Source organism: Eubalaena glacialis, chromosome 1, assembly GCF_028564815.1.
Source record: "Eubalaena glacialis isolate mEubGla1 chromosome 1, mEubGla1.1.hap2.+ XY, whole genome shotgun sequence".
Classification (NCBI taxonomy): domain Eukaryota; kingdom Metazoa; phylum Chordata; class Mammalia; order Artiodactyla; family Balaenidae; genus Eubalaena; species Eubalaena glacialis.
Genome location: NC_083716.1, coordinates 49,555,169 through 49,574,105, shown reverse-complemented (window position 1 = coordinate 49,574,105; position 18,937 = coordinate 49,555,169). Strand labels below are relative to the sequence as shown.

Genomic DNA, 18,937 nt, shown 5'->3' with positions numbered 1-18,937 from the left:
TACCTTCAGAGCCTGCTCAAGCCCGACCTTGTATACACCACTTCCATTTGATGATGGAATGCTGCTGTGCACGCCCAACTTTCAGGCTCATGGTTAAGTGTTCAGTCTCTACTAAGGCCCAGTAGCAGGTCAAAAGCTGTTTCTCAAAAGGAAGAGCTCTCAAGAGTAGGGTAGTTATACACAGAGACTGGCAAGGCTTTACTCCAAAATCCCATGGGCATGAGCTGTGATTCATCGATAAGGGCCTGACAAAGCCTCCAAACAGTATCCCTACCTTCCACTGACATTGCATCTACTGGATCCTGTGGCCCAAGTGGCAAAGCAGCTTGCACAGCAGCCTGGACCTGTGGCAGAGCTTTCTCTTGTTCTGGGCCCCACTCAAAACTAGCAGCTTTTGAGTCTCTTGGTAAATGGGCCAGAGTAGCACACCCAAATGAGGAATATGTTGCCTCCAAAGTTCAAAGAGGACCACTAGGCATTGTGCCTCTTTTGGCTGTAGAAGGGGTCAGATGCAAATCTTATCCTTCACCTTAGAAAGGATGATGCTGACATGCCCCACACCACTGGACCTCTAGAAATCTCACTGAAGTAGGCCACTGAATTTTTTGATTCATTTCCTACTCTCTCACACACAAATGTCTTACCTGTAAGTCTACAGCAATCAGTTGCTACTTCTTGCTCACTAGGTTCAATCAGCATTATGTCATCAATATAATGGACCACTGTGATAATATTAAGTAATGGAAAGGTGATCAAGATCCCTGTGAACTATGACATAGGGATGGAGAGTTGATATTTCCCTTAGGTAGAACAGTAAAGATGTACCACTGGCCTTGCCAGCTGAAAGCAAACTGTTTCTTTTGGTCTTTACTAACAGGTATGGAGAGAAAGCATTAGCCAGATCAACAGGTACACACCAGGTACCAGAGGATGTGTTGATTTTCTAAAGCAATGAAATTGCATCTGGTACAGCAATTGCACTTGGAGTCACCACCTGCTTAAGCTTACAATAATCCACTGTCATTCTCTAAAATCTATCTGTTTTCTGCATAGGTCAAACAGGTGAGTTGAGTGGGGATGTAGCGGGAATCACCACCCCTGCATCCTTTAAGTGCTTGAAGGTGGCACTAATCTCTGTATTCTCTCCAAGAATGCAGGATTGCGTTTAGTTTACTATTTTGCTAGGTAGAAGCAGATCTAGTGGCTTCCACTTGGCCTTTTCCGCCATATTAGCCCTCACTCCACAGGTCAGGGAACCAATGTAGGGATGCTGCCAGTTGCTGAGTATATTTAGTCCAATAATGTATTCCAGAACTGGAGAAATAACCATAGCGGGTCAGCACCCACTGGACCCACTGTGAAATGGACCTGAGCTAAAACTCCATTAATTATCTGACCTCCATAAGCACCACTAACTGGTAGACCACAGTGATGCTTTGGGTCTCCTGAAATTAGTGTCAGATTAGTGCCAGTATCAGTAGCATTGGCAAAGAAGACTCTTCAGAGTTTAGGGATTTGATGTGTGCATCTTCACCAGGATCTTCCCATATGTTTCTGTTCCAATTTTCAGGATCACATTCCTTCTCACTCAATGCCATCACTTTAACAGAAAACACCCTGCAAGGTTGGGAATTCAATTTCCATTGTATTTTAGCCATTTGCACATGAGACTCTGGGTTAGATTTTCAGAGGTCTCAGCTCCATGACTATAGGAGATAGGGGTTTCTTTCAGGGCAGACATAAAACTTTTAGGTCATTTATGTGGTGCTTGAGCCGGAAATTTGAAACCCTTTCTTTCCCTACTTTGTCCAGTGCAATTAGCAGCAACCAGCCAATCTCATTATACTTGTTAGTTTGACAAAAATACTCTAAGGTATTAAATACACAGTTATCTAGAACCTTGCCTCTTATAAGTATTTGAGTAGGAATATCCAATGGTAAGATTTTGTGTATCTCTATTGCCATATCACACTATGAATTACCAGCGCTCTCTTTACTACTAGAAATAAAGTCATTAATGCTTTTAAATTTTGTCAGATTAGGGAACCAATTCATAAAACCTATCCTTAAGATTCTATTCCTCTAGAACCACTCTTGGTTCCAAAATTTGTATTAGTCAGTGTTCTCTAGGGAAACAGAATCAATAGGCCATATATACATAGTAAAAGAGATTTACTTTAAGGAATTGGCTCACATTACTATGGGGGCTAGCCAGTCTGCAATTTGCAGGGCAGGCTGTCAGGTCGGAGATCCAGAGAAGAGTTGCTGGTGCAGTCTTGAGTCCAAAAACAGTCTGGAGACAGAATAGCTTCTTCCTCGGGGACCTCAATTTTTTTCTCTTAAAGCCTTCAACTGATTAAATGAAGCTCATCTGTATTATGGAGGGGAATCTGCTTTACTCAAAGTCTACTGGTTAAATGTTAATCTAAAAATATCTTTACAACAACATCGAGACTAGTGTTTGACCAATATCTGGGTACTGTGGCCTAGCCAAGTTGACACATAAAATAAATCATCACATAAGCTAAAAATTTTAGTAGATGAACTGAAGGAGGAAGGTCTTTCTTGAAACTTAAATTAATTCCCTAGAAGACCAAATGAAAGAAAGAAAATAAGAATACAAACTAGAGAGAGAAAGAAAAAGTACATGCAAAGACTACAAAGAGGCAGAAGTAAAGAAATAGATAATAGATATAAGCCTTAGAAGATAGATTCAGGAGACCAACCCTATAAATCATAGGAGCTCCAGAAAAAGAAAAAAGAGTAGATTGAGAAAGAGCAATTACTAAATAACTGAAGAAACTTTCCTACAAAAGAAGATCGAGTCTGCAGATTAAAAGGTTCTATAAGTTGTAGGTAAGACGGATGAAATGAAATACACCTGGTAACATTCCTAAATTCCGGGGGGGGGAAAAATGTTTTAAGGCTTCAGAATGAAAAAAAATGTTTCTTATAGAAGAATAAGAATCAGATTATCATTATATCTCTCATCTAAAACATTGCAAGCTGGAGGACAGTGGAGTAACACCCAGAGAAAATTGAGAGAAAAGGACTGAAATCTCACAATCCTAAAATCACCAAAGATTCATTTATCAGGATTTAAAAACAGGAGATAGCTGCAGATAGGCAGAGTTTGATAACACATTAACTACTTAGCCCATCTCTAACCAAACAACTAATTAATCAGAACAGAGACCTCAGATTAAGGGAAGACAGAAAATGAAACAGTAGAGAACGACAAGCCTTGCAAAATATAGTTGTATATCTACATAAAGAATGACTGAGAATGGACCATTTAAGTGCTAAGAATGATTTTTTGAAGTAGAAAATAATATACCTCACAGGAAAACCTATTAATAGTCTGGAAAAAGAATTAATATAGAGAAGCACTATTGTAGAGTGGGTAAGCCTAGGTTTGAATCCCAGTCTGTCTCCTATTTGAGGTGCAGGAAAGTCATTTATTTTAGACTTTCAGTAAAACAAAGATACTAAGAGTACCAACATCATAGGGTTGTGGTGAGGATTAGATGAGTTACTACCTATGAAGGACTTAGTGTGGGATACATAAAAAGATATTACAAAAACAACAATTGCTACTACTATTACCATTATTATTATTGGTGGTGGTGATAGTAATAGAAACAGAGACTTTGCTAATGTATGGATGCTTGTTGAATCTCTCCCTTAGAAAGCTTATATTTTTCTAGCTATCTATATTATAATGGTAAACTGTACAAAATATAAAAAGTGTAATATACTTTTCACACTCACAAACCACCTTTTTCAACAGTGTATTGAGGTGTAATTGTCACACATGTGCACCCATGAAACCATCATTACAATAAAGATAATTGAACATCTCCAACACTGCTAAAATGTTCTCATGTCCCTTTGTTATCTATCCATCTTGCTCCACTCCTGCCCTCAAGGCAGCCACTGATCAAATTTATGTCAATACAAATTAGTTTGAATTTTCTAGAATTTTATATAAATGGAATTATACAGTGCATTAGTTTGCTAGGACTCCTGTAACAAAACACCACAGGCTGGGTGACTTAAACAACAGAAATTTATTTTCACAGTTCTAGAGGCTGGAAGGCCAAGATCAAGGGGTCAGCAGGGTTAGTTTCTTCTAACACCTCTCTCCTTGGCTTGTAGCCAACTACCTTCTTGCTGTGTTCTCACGTGGCCTCACATTCCCTCTGTGCCCATGCATCCCTGGTGCCTTTTGAGTGTCCTAATCTCCTAATCTCCTCTGTAATAGGTTTAAGTGTGCCCAGCACTGATCTAAGTCCTTCACAAATACATGCTGAGTCATATGGTAGGTATGCGTGTAATTTTATAAGGAACTGTTAAACTCTCTTCCATTAGAGTGGGTTATGAAATGATATTTATTATAGTTTTAATTTGCATTTTCCTAGTGATTAATGATTTGAGCATCTTTTCATGTATTTGTCACTCGTATATCTTCTTTGGTGAAGTGGCTGCTCAAATCTTTTGCTCACTTAATGTTGGGCTATTTGTCCTCTTATCAATTATAGGAACTCTTTCTATATTCTAAATATAAGTCATTTGTCAGATAAATGTTTTGAATGTATATTTCTACCAGTCTGTTGCTTGCCTTTCATTTCCATAACAGTGTGTTGCAGAGCAATATAGGTATTTTTTTTTTTATTTGATGAATTCCAATTTGTTTTTTTCTTTTACAGTTCAAGGTTGTTGTGTCCTATTAAGAAAAACTTTGCCAAATCCAAGGACACTAAAATTTTCTCTCTGGTTTTCTTGAGAAGTTTTATGGTTTTAACTCCTACACTTAGGCCTATGATCTACTTTGAGTAAATTTTTATATAAGGTGCGAGGTAAGGGTCACAGTTAATTTTTTGGTATACGAATATGCAGTTGTTCAGAACTATCTGTTGAAAGATTATCCTTTCCTTATTGACTTTCATCCTTAAATTCAGATATTAACACCTGCTCTGCCCTCCTCATGTGACTGTAGAAAGAACTCAATGAGATATGTGTAAATGTGCTCTGAAAAGTGGAAAAGTACTAGAAGTCTAAGTCACTATCATTATTAGTTAGTTCTGAGTATACCCTGACCTAAAGACAAGTAACAGAAAAAGTATTGGGCCAGGAGTCATAGAACCTGACATGTGGTACGGCCCATATGTAGAGATAGAGATATAATTATATAATAGGGACCTTCGATCTCTTGGAGTGGCACCAAATTGTTGGCATTATCTCTTAAACTGTCTAATAATGGTTTATCACCCCGACTTCAGAAATATTCATCAATGCACTTCTGCACACTCTCCCCACAGAAGACAGCATAATAAATTATTTTAACTATCTTGGGAAGGTACTTATTACTTTTATAACCATAAAGTTATTTTAGATCTGAATGAACCAACTAAACATGAAAGTATTTATCCAATGATAGCAGTCACTGTGTTCTACTCTGATTTTTATGACAACCACCTCAAGTCTAATAGGAGACACAGGAATGTAAATAGATAATTAAAATACAGTTCAGTAAGTGGGGAAGGGTAGTCACAAGACAGTATGAGACTATTGGAGAAACACCAAACCTAGCTTTGAGGAAAATAAGGGAAGTCTGGCCAAGGTAGCTCTGAAAGACAGCAGGAATTACCTCAGCAAAGAAGGGAGGGTGGGTGGTTCTTGCAAGAACTGCAGATTCAAAGGCTTGGGACAAGAGAAAGAGAAGGATGAATCCCAGAAACCAAAAAAAGTTCTGTGGGAGAGCTGAAGCTAGAGAGGTGAAATTTATGCCATGCTAAAGAAATTTACCATGATAGTAACAGACAACCAAAGAAGAGCTTTAAAAGGAGGGTAACGTGATCTGATTCGCATTTTAGGGAAGTCATTTCAGTAGCTGCTGTGAGTAGATGGGAGTGGAGGCAGTGAAGAAGACAGAGACTAGCTGAGAGATAAAGCAGGCTCCATCTAAGTTAGCAGCAGTGGGAATCAAGAGATGGGGGAGGACTCTAGAGGTATTAAGAAGGTAGAAGCAAAAGGACTTTGTGACCATTTTGGATACTGCAGGTGACTCGAAGTTTTCTGGCTTGGACAAATGAGTGGTTAAACTAGATAAGATATAGAATAAAGGAGGAAGGTCACATTGTAGGAAGAAAAATGGTAATTTAATTTGGAAAATTTCTGACTTTGAAAGGAATGTGAGGCATAAAAATGAGATTTCCAGCCTAAGAGTAAAATTGTGCTGTTTTGTTTCTGCTCTGTGGATGGTCTGAGACAGACAAATCTGCAACTGGGTGGGAAGGGGAGCAGCACTAGCTTTACCCAGCACAGGAAAGCTATGTGTAACCCTTTGGCAACAATCAAAGGGCAGCCTCTTGTTGGAGGGTAGATTGACAGCTTTAATGTCCAGGACAATGAATATAAATAGTTCCATTGTATTTGTGTGTCTAAACAAAATGGCCAGGGAAGGTGGTAAGGGCTTGGGGTATCAAAAGTGGCGATGTCTCAGACTATTAGACTTTATGTTTTAGATGGTTCATGGCCTGAGAAGTAGCAATACATAAGAACAAGGTTGAAGGACTTATGAAAACAGCCCTGTGACAGTGACTAGAAGATTTACCTGGGATGGAAGACTTGACCTTCATCATGTTCTAGCATATTCAAGAATATGCCCAGGTCATCTACTGCTAGCTACCAGAGCTCTTCATCATGGTCACAGGTCAAAATGGCTAATACTGAAAGTCATACAACCCACTTTTTACCTTTTCACAAATGTAAATAGGAATATAATTAAAACTATTGTTAGCTTACATGGAAGAATATCTCGATATCTGTTTTTGTCTCTGTTGTGTAGTTCATTCCCAGAGTAGAACACAGCAGGAAGATTCTTAAATTCTAAAGCCTTTAAAAGGTAAGAAATATGTCATGTATTTACTATAAGAAAAAAAAAAAGGAAAAGAACAAATTTGTTTTTGTGTAGTGTTCATAATCCTTAAGTCCCTTCATGACATGTCCTGATGTTAAATGTGTTGTATGGTAAGTAGAGAAGTCAGAGCCCCATTGGAAAAGTCCTATATAAAATATCTCAAATTTGAGATGTCAATCAACAAGTTGCTTGATAAGGAAATGTTCACCTCTCTTGAGATACTTTTTTCCTTGAACTTCAAGATTTTTTCTTTTTCATTAAAAATTTAAAAAAAACCAACCAATACAGAATATTTCCTTCTTAGGACCTACCCCTAAATCTATCATTTCATAAACAAAAATAATAAAATAACAGCAACAAAATACATAAACAAAAATATAAAGTCTCACAATTTACTCCTTGCCCCATGAAGAAATTATAGGTATGACACTAAAGAATTCTTCTTTTCAAAAAACTTTCTCTACCAACTCTGAATTCAACATTAATTGAATATTTAGTATGTGCTTATCACTGTTCTAGATATTGAAATACAAAGATGAATCTGAAAACGGCATCATCCTTAAGAAGTTAACAGCAGTTAGAGAGGTGGCCGTGTAATCAATGTAGAGAGACACTAGTATAAATGACAGCACTAGATTGTACCTGAAGGGACGGGAAGGAAAGCTCCTAGAAGAAAGTAGCACTTGAACTGAGCCTTCCTGAGTCATCAGAAGTTAGTCACTTGGAAATTTGTGTGTGTGAAAGGAAAGAAGAGGTGAATGGGTATCCTACCAGGTAGGAGAACTGTAATAGAGGCATGGAGGCATACATGTCCTCTTGGGGTAACAGTTAATAGTATGTTAACAACAGCACAGAGCACATGATTTAGCTCAAAGGGAAACTAAAACTAACTAGGAAGGCTGTGTTTCATACACAAAAGGAATTGATATGTATCCAGTTCAATCCTATTAGAATATTTGTGGATAAAGCCTGAGAGTCTAGACTTTTTAAAAGCTCTTCAGTAACTCTTGGGTAGCCAACTTGGCACTACCATAAGTTAGTGTTGGCAACTACTGCCATGGGGAATGAGGTGTCAGAGAAGGTTTTAAGCCATAGGATAATATGATCAGATTTTTACCTTTTAATCTTTCTGCAAACCAATTCTAAAATAAATCTAGAAAAAAAATATCTGTAAGAAGAACCAGAACAATTTTGTAAAAGAAGAGTAATGAGGGAAGACTAGTCTTAATTGATGGTAAAATATAATATAAAGCTACGCTAATTTTAGAAGTTTGGTACCAGTACATGAATAAACAAATCAATGGGGGAAAAAAAAGCACAAAAATAAATTAAAATATATGTGTGGCTTCAGTATATGAAAAAGTGGCATTTCACATTACTGAAGAGAAGCTGGGACAAGAAGATCTTTGGACAACTGATTAGCTATAGAATGCCGGGTCCCTACCAAATATCTTATAACAAATTAAATTCTAGCTGGGTGAAAGATTTACATATTGAAAAAATCATAAAATATTAGGAAAAAAAAGCATGAAATAATTGCTATGCTCCTAGAGTGAAAGGGGAATTCCTAAAGGACAGAGAAAACCCTGAAGCCCAAAAAGAAAAAACTGACACATCCAACCACTAAAAATTAGCTCTTTCTTCTCAGTAAATGTATGTGTACGCATACGTGTAACACCAAGTGGAAAATTTTCATAAGTATAGCACGTACAAAAGGTATAATTTCTTCATTATATAAAGTTATTAATTGATATGAAAAAGAATAAATAGAAAATTGAGCCAACAATTGGAATTAGCAGTTCACTGAAAATAAATATGAAAGGCTTAAAAGCATATGGAAAGCTATCTGTTTGTTCTCAAATTAAGAAATGCCAATCAGATCATCAATAAGAAATCATTTGTCATTTAAAAGATGAACAAAGATCTAAAAATTTGATAGCACAAATACTGATTGTCTTTCTAGGACTTTGTTCTAAAAAATACTCACACATATGCACATGAAGAGGGGTGATTTTGTTCATAATAACAATGTCTAGAATAATCTAAATGTCCATCATAGGGGACTATTTAAAGAAAAGAAAGTCTTTATTCATATAATTAACTACCATGCAACACTTAAAAAGAATGAGATATGTGCTCACAATATATTCGGGAATTATTTCTTACGTGGAATTTTTTTTTTCTTTCCTTTCCTTTTAAAAAGGAAAGAAAGGGTAAAATAGTAAAGTACATGTCAACAATTTTTTTGAAAGTTTATACGACAAATTTAATAGTGGAAAGGGGGCCTAAGGAGTCAAGGGAGAAAAAGAGACTTTATCCATTTTATAACCTTTTATGCTGTTAGACTCTTTTACTATGTACACCTATTACTTTAAAAACCAATTTAATATTTAAAAATAAAAACAACATACTCAATCTAAAAAGGAAAAAGAAAACAAAGAATAGAAATCTTCTGGTTGAGATGTGGAAAAAGAAATCACATATAGACTTTGGTTAAGACCAAAATATTTACCATAAATTCCTGGGTGATTTCATACTCTGATACTTTTTTCTCAAGCATTTTAAAATAATTCTTGATGGCTGATTGCTCATGAATACTGAATATTAATGGTCGAACCAGAGCCAACTGAGCTAGCTCCCTTTCAGAAACAATTTCCATACCTAAGAAAGAGAACAATTCATATTTGTAACTTATATATATGTGAAGGGAGATTTTATTTTTATTGTTGTTGTTTTCTCCTAAGTAAAGACTCAGCCACTTAAGAATTAATGGAATTTTATTTTTCCAGAGGTGAAGAGTCTATTACTTTGAAAGGAACAATCCTTATTTTGGAAAAATCATGACTATGTACCTTGAAATTACACAAAATCCACTATTCTTGGAGAAAACTGTTTGAGAAGTGTTCTGTTTTATAATGTGATTGAGGGTATGTATTGACAATTATGCCAAGGCAAGCACGTACAAGACTTGGATAGGAAAAAGAGAGGACTTTTGCCCTCCCTGGGACCAAGCGTTTGGAAGTCCCTAGAGTCTGAGATGAGAGTATGTGCTGAGTCTAATGCACCTCTAACTCTAAAACAGATCAAGCATGCACATGTGCATACACACACACACACCCCCCCCACAGATTGAGAAGATCTATATGATGTAATTAATAGCACTAAAAAATATATATATAATATATATCTCTATATGCTATATACAATTACAAGTAATTATATATGATATATTGTACTACAGATGTAGATATATTATATAGTTATATACTTATAACCAATCATAACAGAAGAGAATACATTCTATTTAACAGTATATATGGGAATTTTTTGAAAAACTAATGGTCTTTTAGGTCACTTGATAGTCTAGATTCCAGATATCTAACATTTTACAGATCATGTACACTGGCCAAAATGCAATAAATCTAGAAAGTCAATATTAAAAGAATATTTTAAAAAAGAATTTTGAGGTAAAATGCTCAAGTGAAATCTCTTTCCAAAGCTAAATATGTAACAAAAATCAAGTAAATACCAGCAAAAATATATACAAGAAGCAATTAAGCAAAAGAGTGGGCATAAAAAAGAGATGGAAGTTTCTAAGAATCTGCACTGCCCTGGGAAACTCATCTTGTCTGGAGCCCTACTATATCCAAAAGCTCTTTCTAGGGGTGGAAGTGAGGGACTGTTGGTTGGGAAAGACAGTCACAGAAATCCTAAAATTTCGCACAAGTATCTCTAATAAGATAAGAAGAGGTCTAGGAAGCTCAGAAGAGGAGACAAAATTCCCACTAGAAGCCATTTTGATCATCTTTGATCCCCAACAGAAACACCAATTTGGCTTCCCACTGTGTTCTAGCCTTACTGGGAAGAAAAAAAAAAAAAAAAAAAGCTGAGAGAAGGCAGAGAGATAAGGAAAGAAAAGGTAGAATGACTACAATGGACGCTGTAATTGACTCCTCAACACTGATTCTACCCACATGGTTAGTTAAAGCCATTTCTAATCATTCCACAATAATTCCCTTACCAGTGAATAGTTTGGTAATAGGTAGGCGATTTGGGTCAAGTGGAAGCAAAAAGAAGTTTGTTCAAGGCTTATGGGCAAGAGAAGCAAGCCTCTCTCCCACCTCAATCCCTTGAAACACAGAAGCAAAAGGCACCAATTACCACAAGCAGCCCTATTGTGATCATAGAAGGAATGAGTTGAGTATAGCAAATATGAAAAAAAAAACCCATAAAGAATCTATGTTCTTGATGACATCACTGAGCAACTGTTCATATTGAACCTGGAATACTTCCCATCTCTGGACCTCCATTATGGCAGAAAATATATTTATTGTTAACATCATTTTCAATTTGGTTTCTTTTGACTGCAGCCTGGTCCAAGAATTCCAATCAAAGTGTTATAGGTCAGGCTTCAGCTATAAATAAGGGCAGTTATTATATAACAGAATTTTTGCAGAAAGCCAGTTTACAGAAAAGGAACTTTATCTAGCTATTTGGTGCCAACAAACATCATTGGGTGGGTGTGAAGAACAGGTGCTTCCCCCATTTTGATCCAAAAATAACAGAGCAGAATGGTCTGCCAAGAAAACTGTTACATTTGCCACAGTGAGGAATCTGAGAAAACTGGACACCACTGCTCTAACCATTGGCTCCTGGGTGACACTACCTTAGCAACCATGGAGGAATTAGAAGTCGCTACCACAACTGCTGGCTCTGGTAATGTACCACTTTAGCTATAATGAGGCACTAGGAATGCCATGCATGCTGATGGTATGTACCAGCAACATGGATGCTTCTCTACACATTTAAGACTTGGCTAAGTGCACGTGACTGGTCAAATCCACAATAGCTACAAGGATGCCTGAGAAATATAATTTTTAGTTTTTCTGCCTGGACCATACAGGAAGGTATGCTAAGAGGAGGGTGTGATCAATGTTGAGTAAACTGATCTATAATATCTGTCACATAACAATTCATCCACACCTTTTGAGCTTTCTGGTCCTTTCCTCTTAACCTTTGGCACACTTGTCATTGTCCTCAGGCTAAATCCAGCCTTCAACGCGTAGTTTATAGTGGAAGATAACTAGACTCAAATCAAATGGAATGAGAGACAGAAGAATTCATTCATGCTCAACCAGCAAAATGAAAGAGATGCAGCGCTATACACATTAGTAAACAAGATGGAAATAAAACATGAGATGCAGAAGAAGTCAGTAATGCAATATGTCATGCAAAAAATTTTTAATCCATTCTGAATGGAACATAAAATAAATTGTAAATCCACCATCTGCAGAAAGAAGTAATAAAAATATGAATTATTTTAAATGAGTTCAAAATGAGGTAAACAAAAGAATAAGGTGGAAAATAAATTTATAGACCTAAGAAAATAAATTAAAGGCCAAAAGGACTTGATTATAGAACTAATAATTAAATCAAACCCTGCAAAAAACAAAACAGACAGTTGAAAATAAAGTTATTCATAGAAAAAAGATATGTACATAAATTAATGAAGAGAAGAAGTGGCAAACAGCAAAAGATAATGCATACAAAGACCTCATCAGAAACTCAAGAGGAACTCAAGAAATCCTCCCTTATAATGGGAGAGGGGAGCAGCAGCTTCTGCAGGAAAGGCATGAAGCCCCACCCAATCTTCCCTAAGGATCGAAAGCATAAGAAGTCGGGAAAAGGGCAGCAAAACATACTAGCCTCAAAGCACAGGTTAAGACCCACTAACATTGGGGGTAGAGAGGGGAGGAAAGCATCCTGGGCTCCGACCATAATATATCATTTTCCTGAAGAAGGGGCAGGGTAACTGAGAAAGTGCTACCCCTAAGACCCAGGGACACTGCACCTGCCTAAGACTGAGGTTGAACAAGGATAACAGAGAATGCTACTCCCACCTCTCACCAGGTTAGCAAGCAAAACAATTTCAAATAAGAGCACTGTCACTGGGGAATGGACAAAATCATGGACAGGAACCCTCTCTGAGATGCAGGCCTAATGGAGAAACCTAAAGCAGAGGGTAGCGTATATGCTGAAGTAAACCCTCTGGCATGCCATTTTCCATTCTAAGCACAAGGTAACAATACAGGAATTTAAAGCTGGTGGTGCACTGAGAGTAACCACAGGAACATCGAAACTCAAACTCAATTCCTGACTAAACTGACTCAACTCCTTACAATGAAGGCCTACTGAAGAAAGACGCATGTCCTTTCCTATTTACCTCAGTCTCCAGGAATGAGATATCCAGATTTCAACAGCAAAAAAAGTATATGGCACACAAAGAAGCAAGAAAAAGAAAAAATAAAACTGTCAAGAGACAAAGTAGTCAACAGAACCAGTCAGAGATAAGACACAAATGTTAAAACTATCAGACAATGAATTTAAAATAACTAAGATCAATCCCAAAAGCTTTACTGAAAAAAGTGGACAACGTGCATGAACAAATGAGGTATTTCATCAAAGAGATGGAAGCCATATGAATTGAGCAGAAATGCTAAAAATAAAAAATACTGAAATAGAAAAAAGAATGCCATCAATGGGCTCATCAATAGGTTTGATAAAGGCGAGGGGGAAAAAATCAGAGAACTTAAAAACAGGTCAATAGGCATTACCCAAACTGAAAGAGAAAAGAGTGGTTGGGGAAAGGCACAAAAGAGGTCATCCAAGAGCTAAAGGCCAAAATCAAGCAGACTAATATTCTTGTCATTGGAATTCCAAAATAGGAGAAAGAGAGAGAGAGAGAGTGGGGGAGAGAGAGACTGGGAGAGAGAGAGAGAATTGGGCAGAAGAAATATTTGAAACAATAATGGCTGGTAATTTTCCAAAAATGAATGAAAGACACCAAGCCTCAGATCCAAAAGTTCATCATTAACTACACAAGTCAGAAGACAACCCAGAATCCTATAACCAATAAAAATATCTTTCAGAAAAAAATGAAGGAGAAATAAACTCTTTTACAGACAAACAAAAACTGAGAGAATTCATTAGCAGCAAATTTGCACTACAGGAAATGTTCAAGGAAGATCTTCAAGCAGAAAAAAATATATTACAGAATAGGAAACTGAACCTACATAAAGAAATGAAGAGTTCTGAAAATTCCATAAATGTAGTTAAAATACATCTTTTTTTCTTAATTTTCACTTCTCTGAAGGGTAACTGGCTATCTAAAACAAAAACAGTAAATATGTATTTTGTGATTATTATGTAAAATTAAAATGGTTGACAACAACTGCACAAAAGATGGACAGGAGAAATTAGGAAGACACTAAAACTGAGAAATTAAAGATGTATGTTGTAAATCCTAGGGTAACCTAGAACACATTTTTAAAAGAGGTATAAATAATAAGCAAATTGGGAAGAAAAAACGAATCAGAAGATAATCCAAGAGGGGGCATAAAAATAAGAAAAAATTTAAAGAATAGAAGGAATAAACAGAAAACAATGAGCTAGATGGTAGAGTTAAATCTAAGATAGTAGATATAAATAAAAGCACCCTAAATACACCAATTAAAGGACAGAGATTGGAGATTGAGTGAAAAAGTAAGGCCCAACCATACAATGCCCACAAGAAACCACTTTAAATACTATAACATAGGCAAGGTAAAAGGATGGAAAATATATATACCATGGGAACACTAACCAAAGGAAAGTGGAGTGGCTATGTTAATATCAGAGAATGTATCAACAACACAATAGACTGCATACCAAGAACATTGTCAGGGATAAAAACATCATTCCTGGGGAGACGGTTAAATAAGTGGAGGTAAAAGGATTTTCAGGGCAGTGACACTATTCTGTTTGATACTATAAACGATGGATACAAGTCATTATACATTTTGTCCAAACCCATAGAATGTCCAACACCAACAGTGAATCCTAAAGTAAACTATAGGCTCCAGGTGATGATGTGTCAATGCAGGTTCATCACAAATATACCACTCCAGAGGGGGATATTGATAGTAGGGAAAGTTATACATGTGTGGGAACAGGGAGTATATGGGAAATCTCTGCACCTTCTGCTCAGTTTTGCTGTGAACTTAAAACTTCTAAAAAATAAAATCTAATGTTAAAAAAGAGCATCACTAATGACAAAAGGATCAATTCACAGAAAAGACATAACAGTGCTAAATGTGTTTGCACCTAACAGAATGTCAAAACACATGAAGTAAAAACTGATAGTACTGCAAGGAGAAACAGACAAATTCACAATTATAATTGTGACTTCAATACTCAGCACTCAGGAATAAATGGAACAAGTACAGAGCAAATCAATAGGGACAGAAAAGAAGTGAACAACTTGACCTAATTGACGTTTATAAAACACTCCTTCCAACAACATAATAAAAATTCATTTCAAGTGTACCTGGAACCTTCACCAGATAGACCATATTCTAGGCCAAAAATCAAACCTTAATAAATTAAAAAGGGGAATTCCCTGGAGGTCCAGGACTCCATGCTTTCACTGCTGAGGGCCTGGGTTCAATCCCTGGTTGGGGAACTAAGATCCCGCAAGCTGCGTGGCAGGACCAAAAAAAAATTAAAAAGTATTAATAAAAAGTATGACCTCAGACCATAATAAGATTAAACTAAAAATCAATTACAGATATCTGGAAAATCCTCAAATATTTGGGAAGTAAATAACATCCTTCTAAATAACCCATGGATCAAAGAAGAAGTCACAAGAGAAATCAGAGAACATTTTTAAAAACAGACTTTATTTTTTAGAACATATTTATCTCTACAAAATAATTAGCAGATAGTACATACAGTTCCCAATACCCTCTGCCACACTTTCCCCTATTATTAACATCTTACATTAGGATGGCACATTTGTTACAATTAATGAACCAATATTGATATATTATTGTTAACTGAAGTCCATACTTCAGATTTCCTTAGTTTTTCCTTAATATCCTTTTACTGTTTCAGGATCCCGTCTAGGATTCCACAGTAAGTTTAGTTCTCATGTCTCCTTAAGTTTCTCTTGGCTGTGACAGCTTCTCAGACTTTTCCTGAATTTGATGACCTTGACAGTTTGAGAAATACTGATCAGATATATTATAGGATGCCCCTCTATTAGAATTTGATGTTTTTCTCATGATTAGCCTGGGTTTATAGATTTTTGGGAAAATCACAGAGATGAAGGGCCATATTCATCACATCATACCAAGGGTACCTACCATTAACATGATTTACAACTCTTGATGTTGACCTTGATCACTGGCTGCAGATTGTGTCAGATTTCTCCACTACAAAGTTACTTTTTTATTCCCCTTTCCATACTGTACTCTTTGGGAGAAAAAAATCACTATGGCAGCCCTACTTAAGGGATGGGGGAGTTATGCTCCATCTTCCTTAGAGTGGAATATCAACATAATTTATTTAGAATTCTTCTGTATGGGAGATTTGTCTCCTCTCCCCATTTATTATTATATTCATTCATTTATTATATTAGTATGGCCTCGTGTATACTTATTTCATACTTTGGGTTATAATCCAATGCTGCTTTGCATTTTTGCTCAAATTGTTCCAGCTTTGACCACTGAGGATGAGCAAATATTTTGAATTGAACGTAAATAAAAACACATCAAAATTTGTGGGATTCCACTAAAGCAGTGCTCACAGGAAGATTTACTGTATTAAATGCTTATATTTGAAAAGAAGGAAGAACTCATATCAATGAAGAAATCAATGAAATTGAAAACAATAAGGAAAATAAATGAAACTAAAAGCTAGTTCTTAGAAAAGAGCAACAGGGTTTCTCTGGTGGTGCAGTGGTTAAGAATCCGCCTGCCAATGCAGGGGACACGGGTTTGAGCCCTGGTCCGGGAAGATCCCACATGCCGCGGAGCAACTAAGCCCATGCACCATAACTACTGAGCCTGCACTCTAGAGCCCGCAAGCCACAACTACTGAGCCTGCGTGCTGCAACTACTGAAGCCTGCGTGCCTAGAGTTCACGCTCCACAACAAGACAAGCCACTGCAATGAGAAGCCCGCGCACTGCAACTAAGAGTAGCCCCCACACACCACAACTAGAGAAAGCCCGCGAGCAGCAACGAAGACCCAACACAGCCAAAAATAAATAAATAAAATAAATAAATTTTAAAAGTAAAGAAAAAGACCAACAAAATCAATAAATAACCAAACTTATCAAGAAACAAAGAAAAAAGACACATTATTCCAAATCAAAGAGAGGGTATCAATTCAGATATTACAAATATTACAAAGTTAATAAGGGAATATTTTGAACAACTCTATTTCCAAAAATTAGACAACTTACATGGATGGGACAAATTCACTGAGAGACACAACTACCAAAATTCATTAGAAAAGAGATAACCTAATATTCCTATATCAATTAAAGACACTGAATATTGTTATGGGCTGAATTGTATCCCCCCAAATTTTATATGTTGAAGTCCTAACCTCTAGTAACTCAGAATATGACTGTATTCGGAGATAGGATCTTTAAAGAAGTAATTAGGATGAGGTTATTAGGGCACACCCTAATCCAGTATGACTGGTATGCTTATGAGAAGAAGAGATTGGGACACAGATATACACACAGAGGGAAGACCACATGAAGACTCAAGGAGAAATATATATATATATATATATATATATACACACACACACACATACACACACAAAATATTTGGCATATATATATATATATATATATACACACACCAAAAAAAATATTTGGCTTACATATATAAGCCAAATATTTTTGTTTTCTTTTACGTGATACTGAAGGAGAGTATAAATCTGCTGAAGAAACAAGAACATCACTCAAAGACAAAGAGACTTTATATCCTCTTTTGGGGACAGGCTGAGAGTATGTTTTCAGTTGCGGACAGGATAGTTGCATCACTATAGATGGAAGCATAATTTTGTTTTTATTTGGAGATTAAGTATGGTTTAAAGAGATAATATATGAGGGCCAACTTGACAAGGGATGGACTGTGGTGGCTTTGCAATATGTCAACATGGCTAGGCTGAACTACTCTTCCCAGAATTCCATTTCCTGAACGTTTCTAGTTAAGATGGTCCACAAGAGAGGTTCTTGTGTGAGATTTGGAAGGCAAACCTGAAACAATAGCCATCGTGTAGCTCACACACACACTGTAGCTGATCTCCTGACTCATCTCATTCTTTACATAGAGGGAAGAACGTAATATCATAAAAATGCCAATCCTTCCCAAACGAATATAAATGTCACATCACTCTAATCTGAACTTCAAAGGGGTTAACATGGGAATGAACAAAATAATTTAAAATTTCATATGTAGCAATAGCTTGCCCAAATAGCCTACAAAAATTTACTTTTCAAAAATTAGGGGGAGGATTTGCCTTTCTAGATATTACTTAGAACTGTGATGATCAAAACAGAGTAACATGTCCACAGGAACAAACAATTCAATCAGCGAAAAAGTCTGGAGGACAGAAAAGAATCTAAACATTTTGGGGAATCTAATATGTGATAAAAGTACATTTAAATTCAGTTGGTAAAGGTCATTTATTTAGTCAATGATGCTGGTATAATTGTCCAGTCAATTTTCTATACCTCTATCATATTTAGCAATTAACTGCAGGTAGATTAGTGATCTAAACAAAATGAATGAATGAATGAATGAATGAATGGAAATTCTGGGAACATTTAGGAAAATATTTGTGTATTCTTTCAGTAAAGAAGACCTTTTTAAACATTCGAGAAAACCAGAATGTTTATGAAGGTCGCCCTTCTTAAGATGTGGGACAGGGGGGAAATTTATAATATATTTGTCAGACAAACAAGGTGTTAAGATTTCTAACATGTTAAAAGTTCATACAAGTTAATAAGAAAAAAATGGGCAAAGGATATAAATATGCAAATGAAAGAAGAGGCTAATAAACATGTAAGATACTTGCTCTCACTAGCAATTAGGATAATGTGCATTAGAGTAATAAGGAAATGCTATTTTTCATCCATCAGATTAGCAAAGATTAGAAAAAGGGTTATCTAGTGATG

The 18,937-nt window shown here is 36.3% G+C and overlaps 1 protein-coding gene across 1 annotated transcript in view; it reads right to left on the bottom strand.

Annotated features, from left to right (window-relative positions):
* Positions 1 to 18,937, bottom strand: part of PTPN20 (protein tyrosine phosphatase non-receptor type 20) — a 62,145-nt gene that overhangs the window by 32,535 nt on the left and 10,673 nt on the right. Inside the window, 2 exon segments of the mRNA XM_061190157.1 lie at positions 6,808 to 6,898; positions 9,435 to 9,583. Of these exon segments, the coding sequence (XP_061046140.1) occupies positions 6,808 to 6,898; positions 9,435 to 9,583 (240 nt within the window).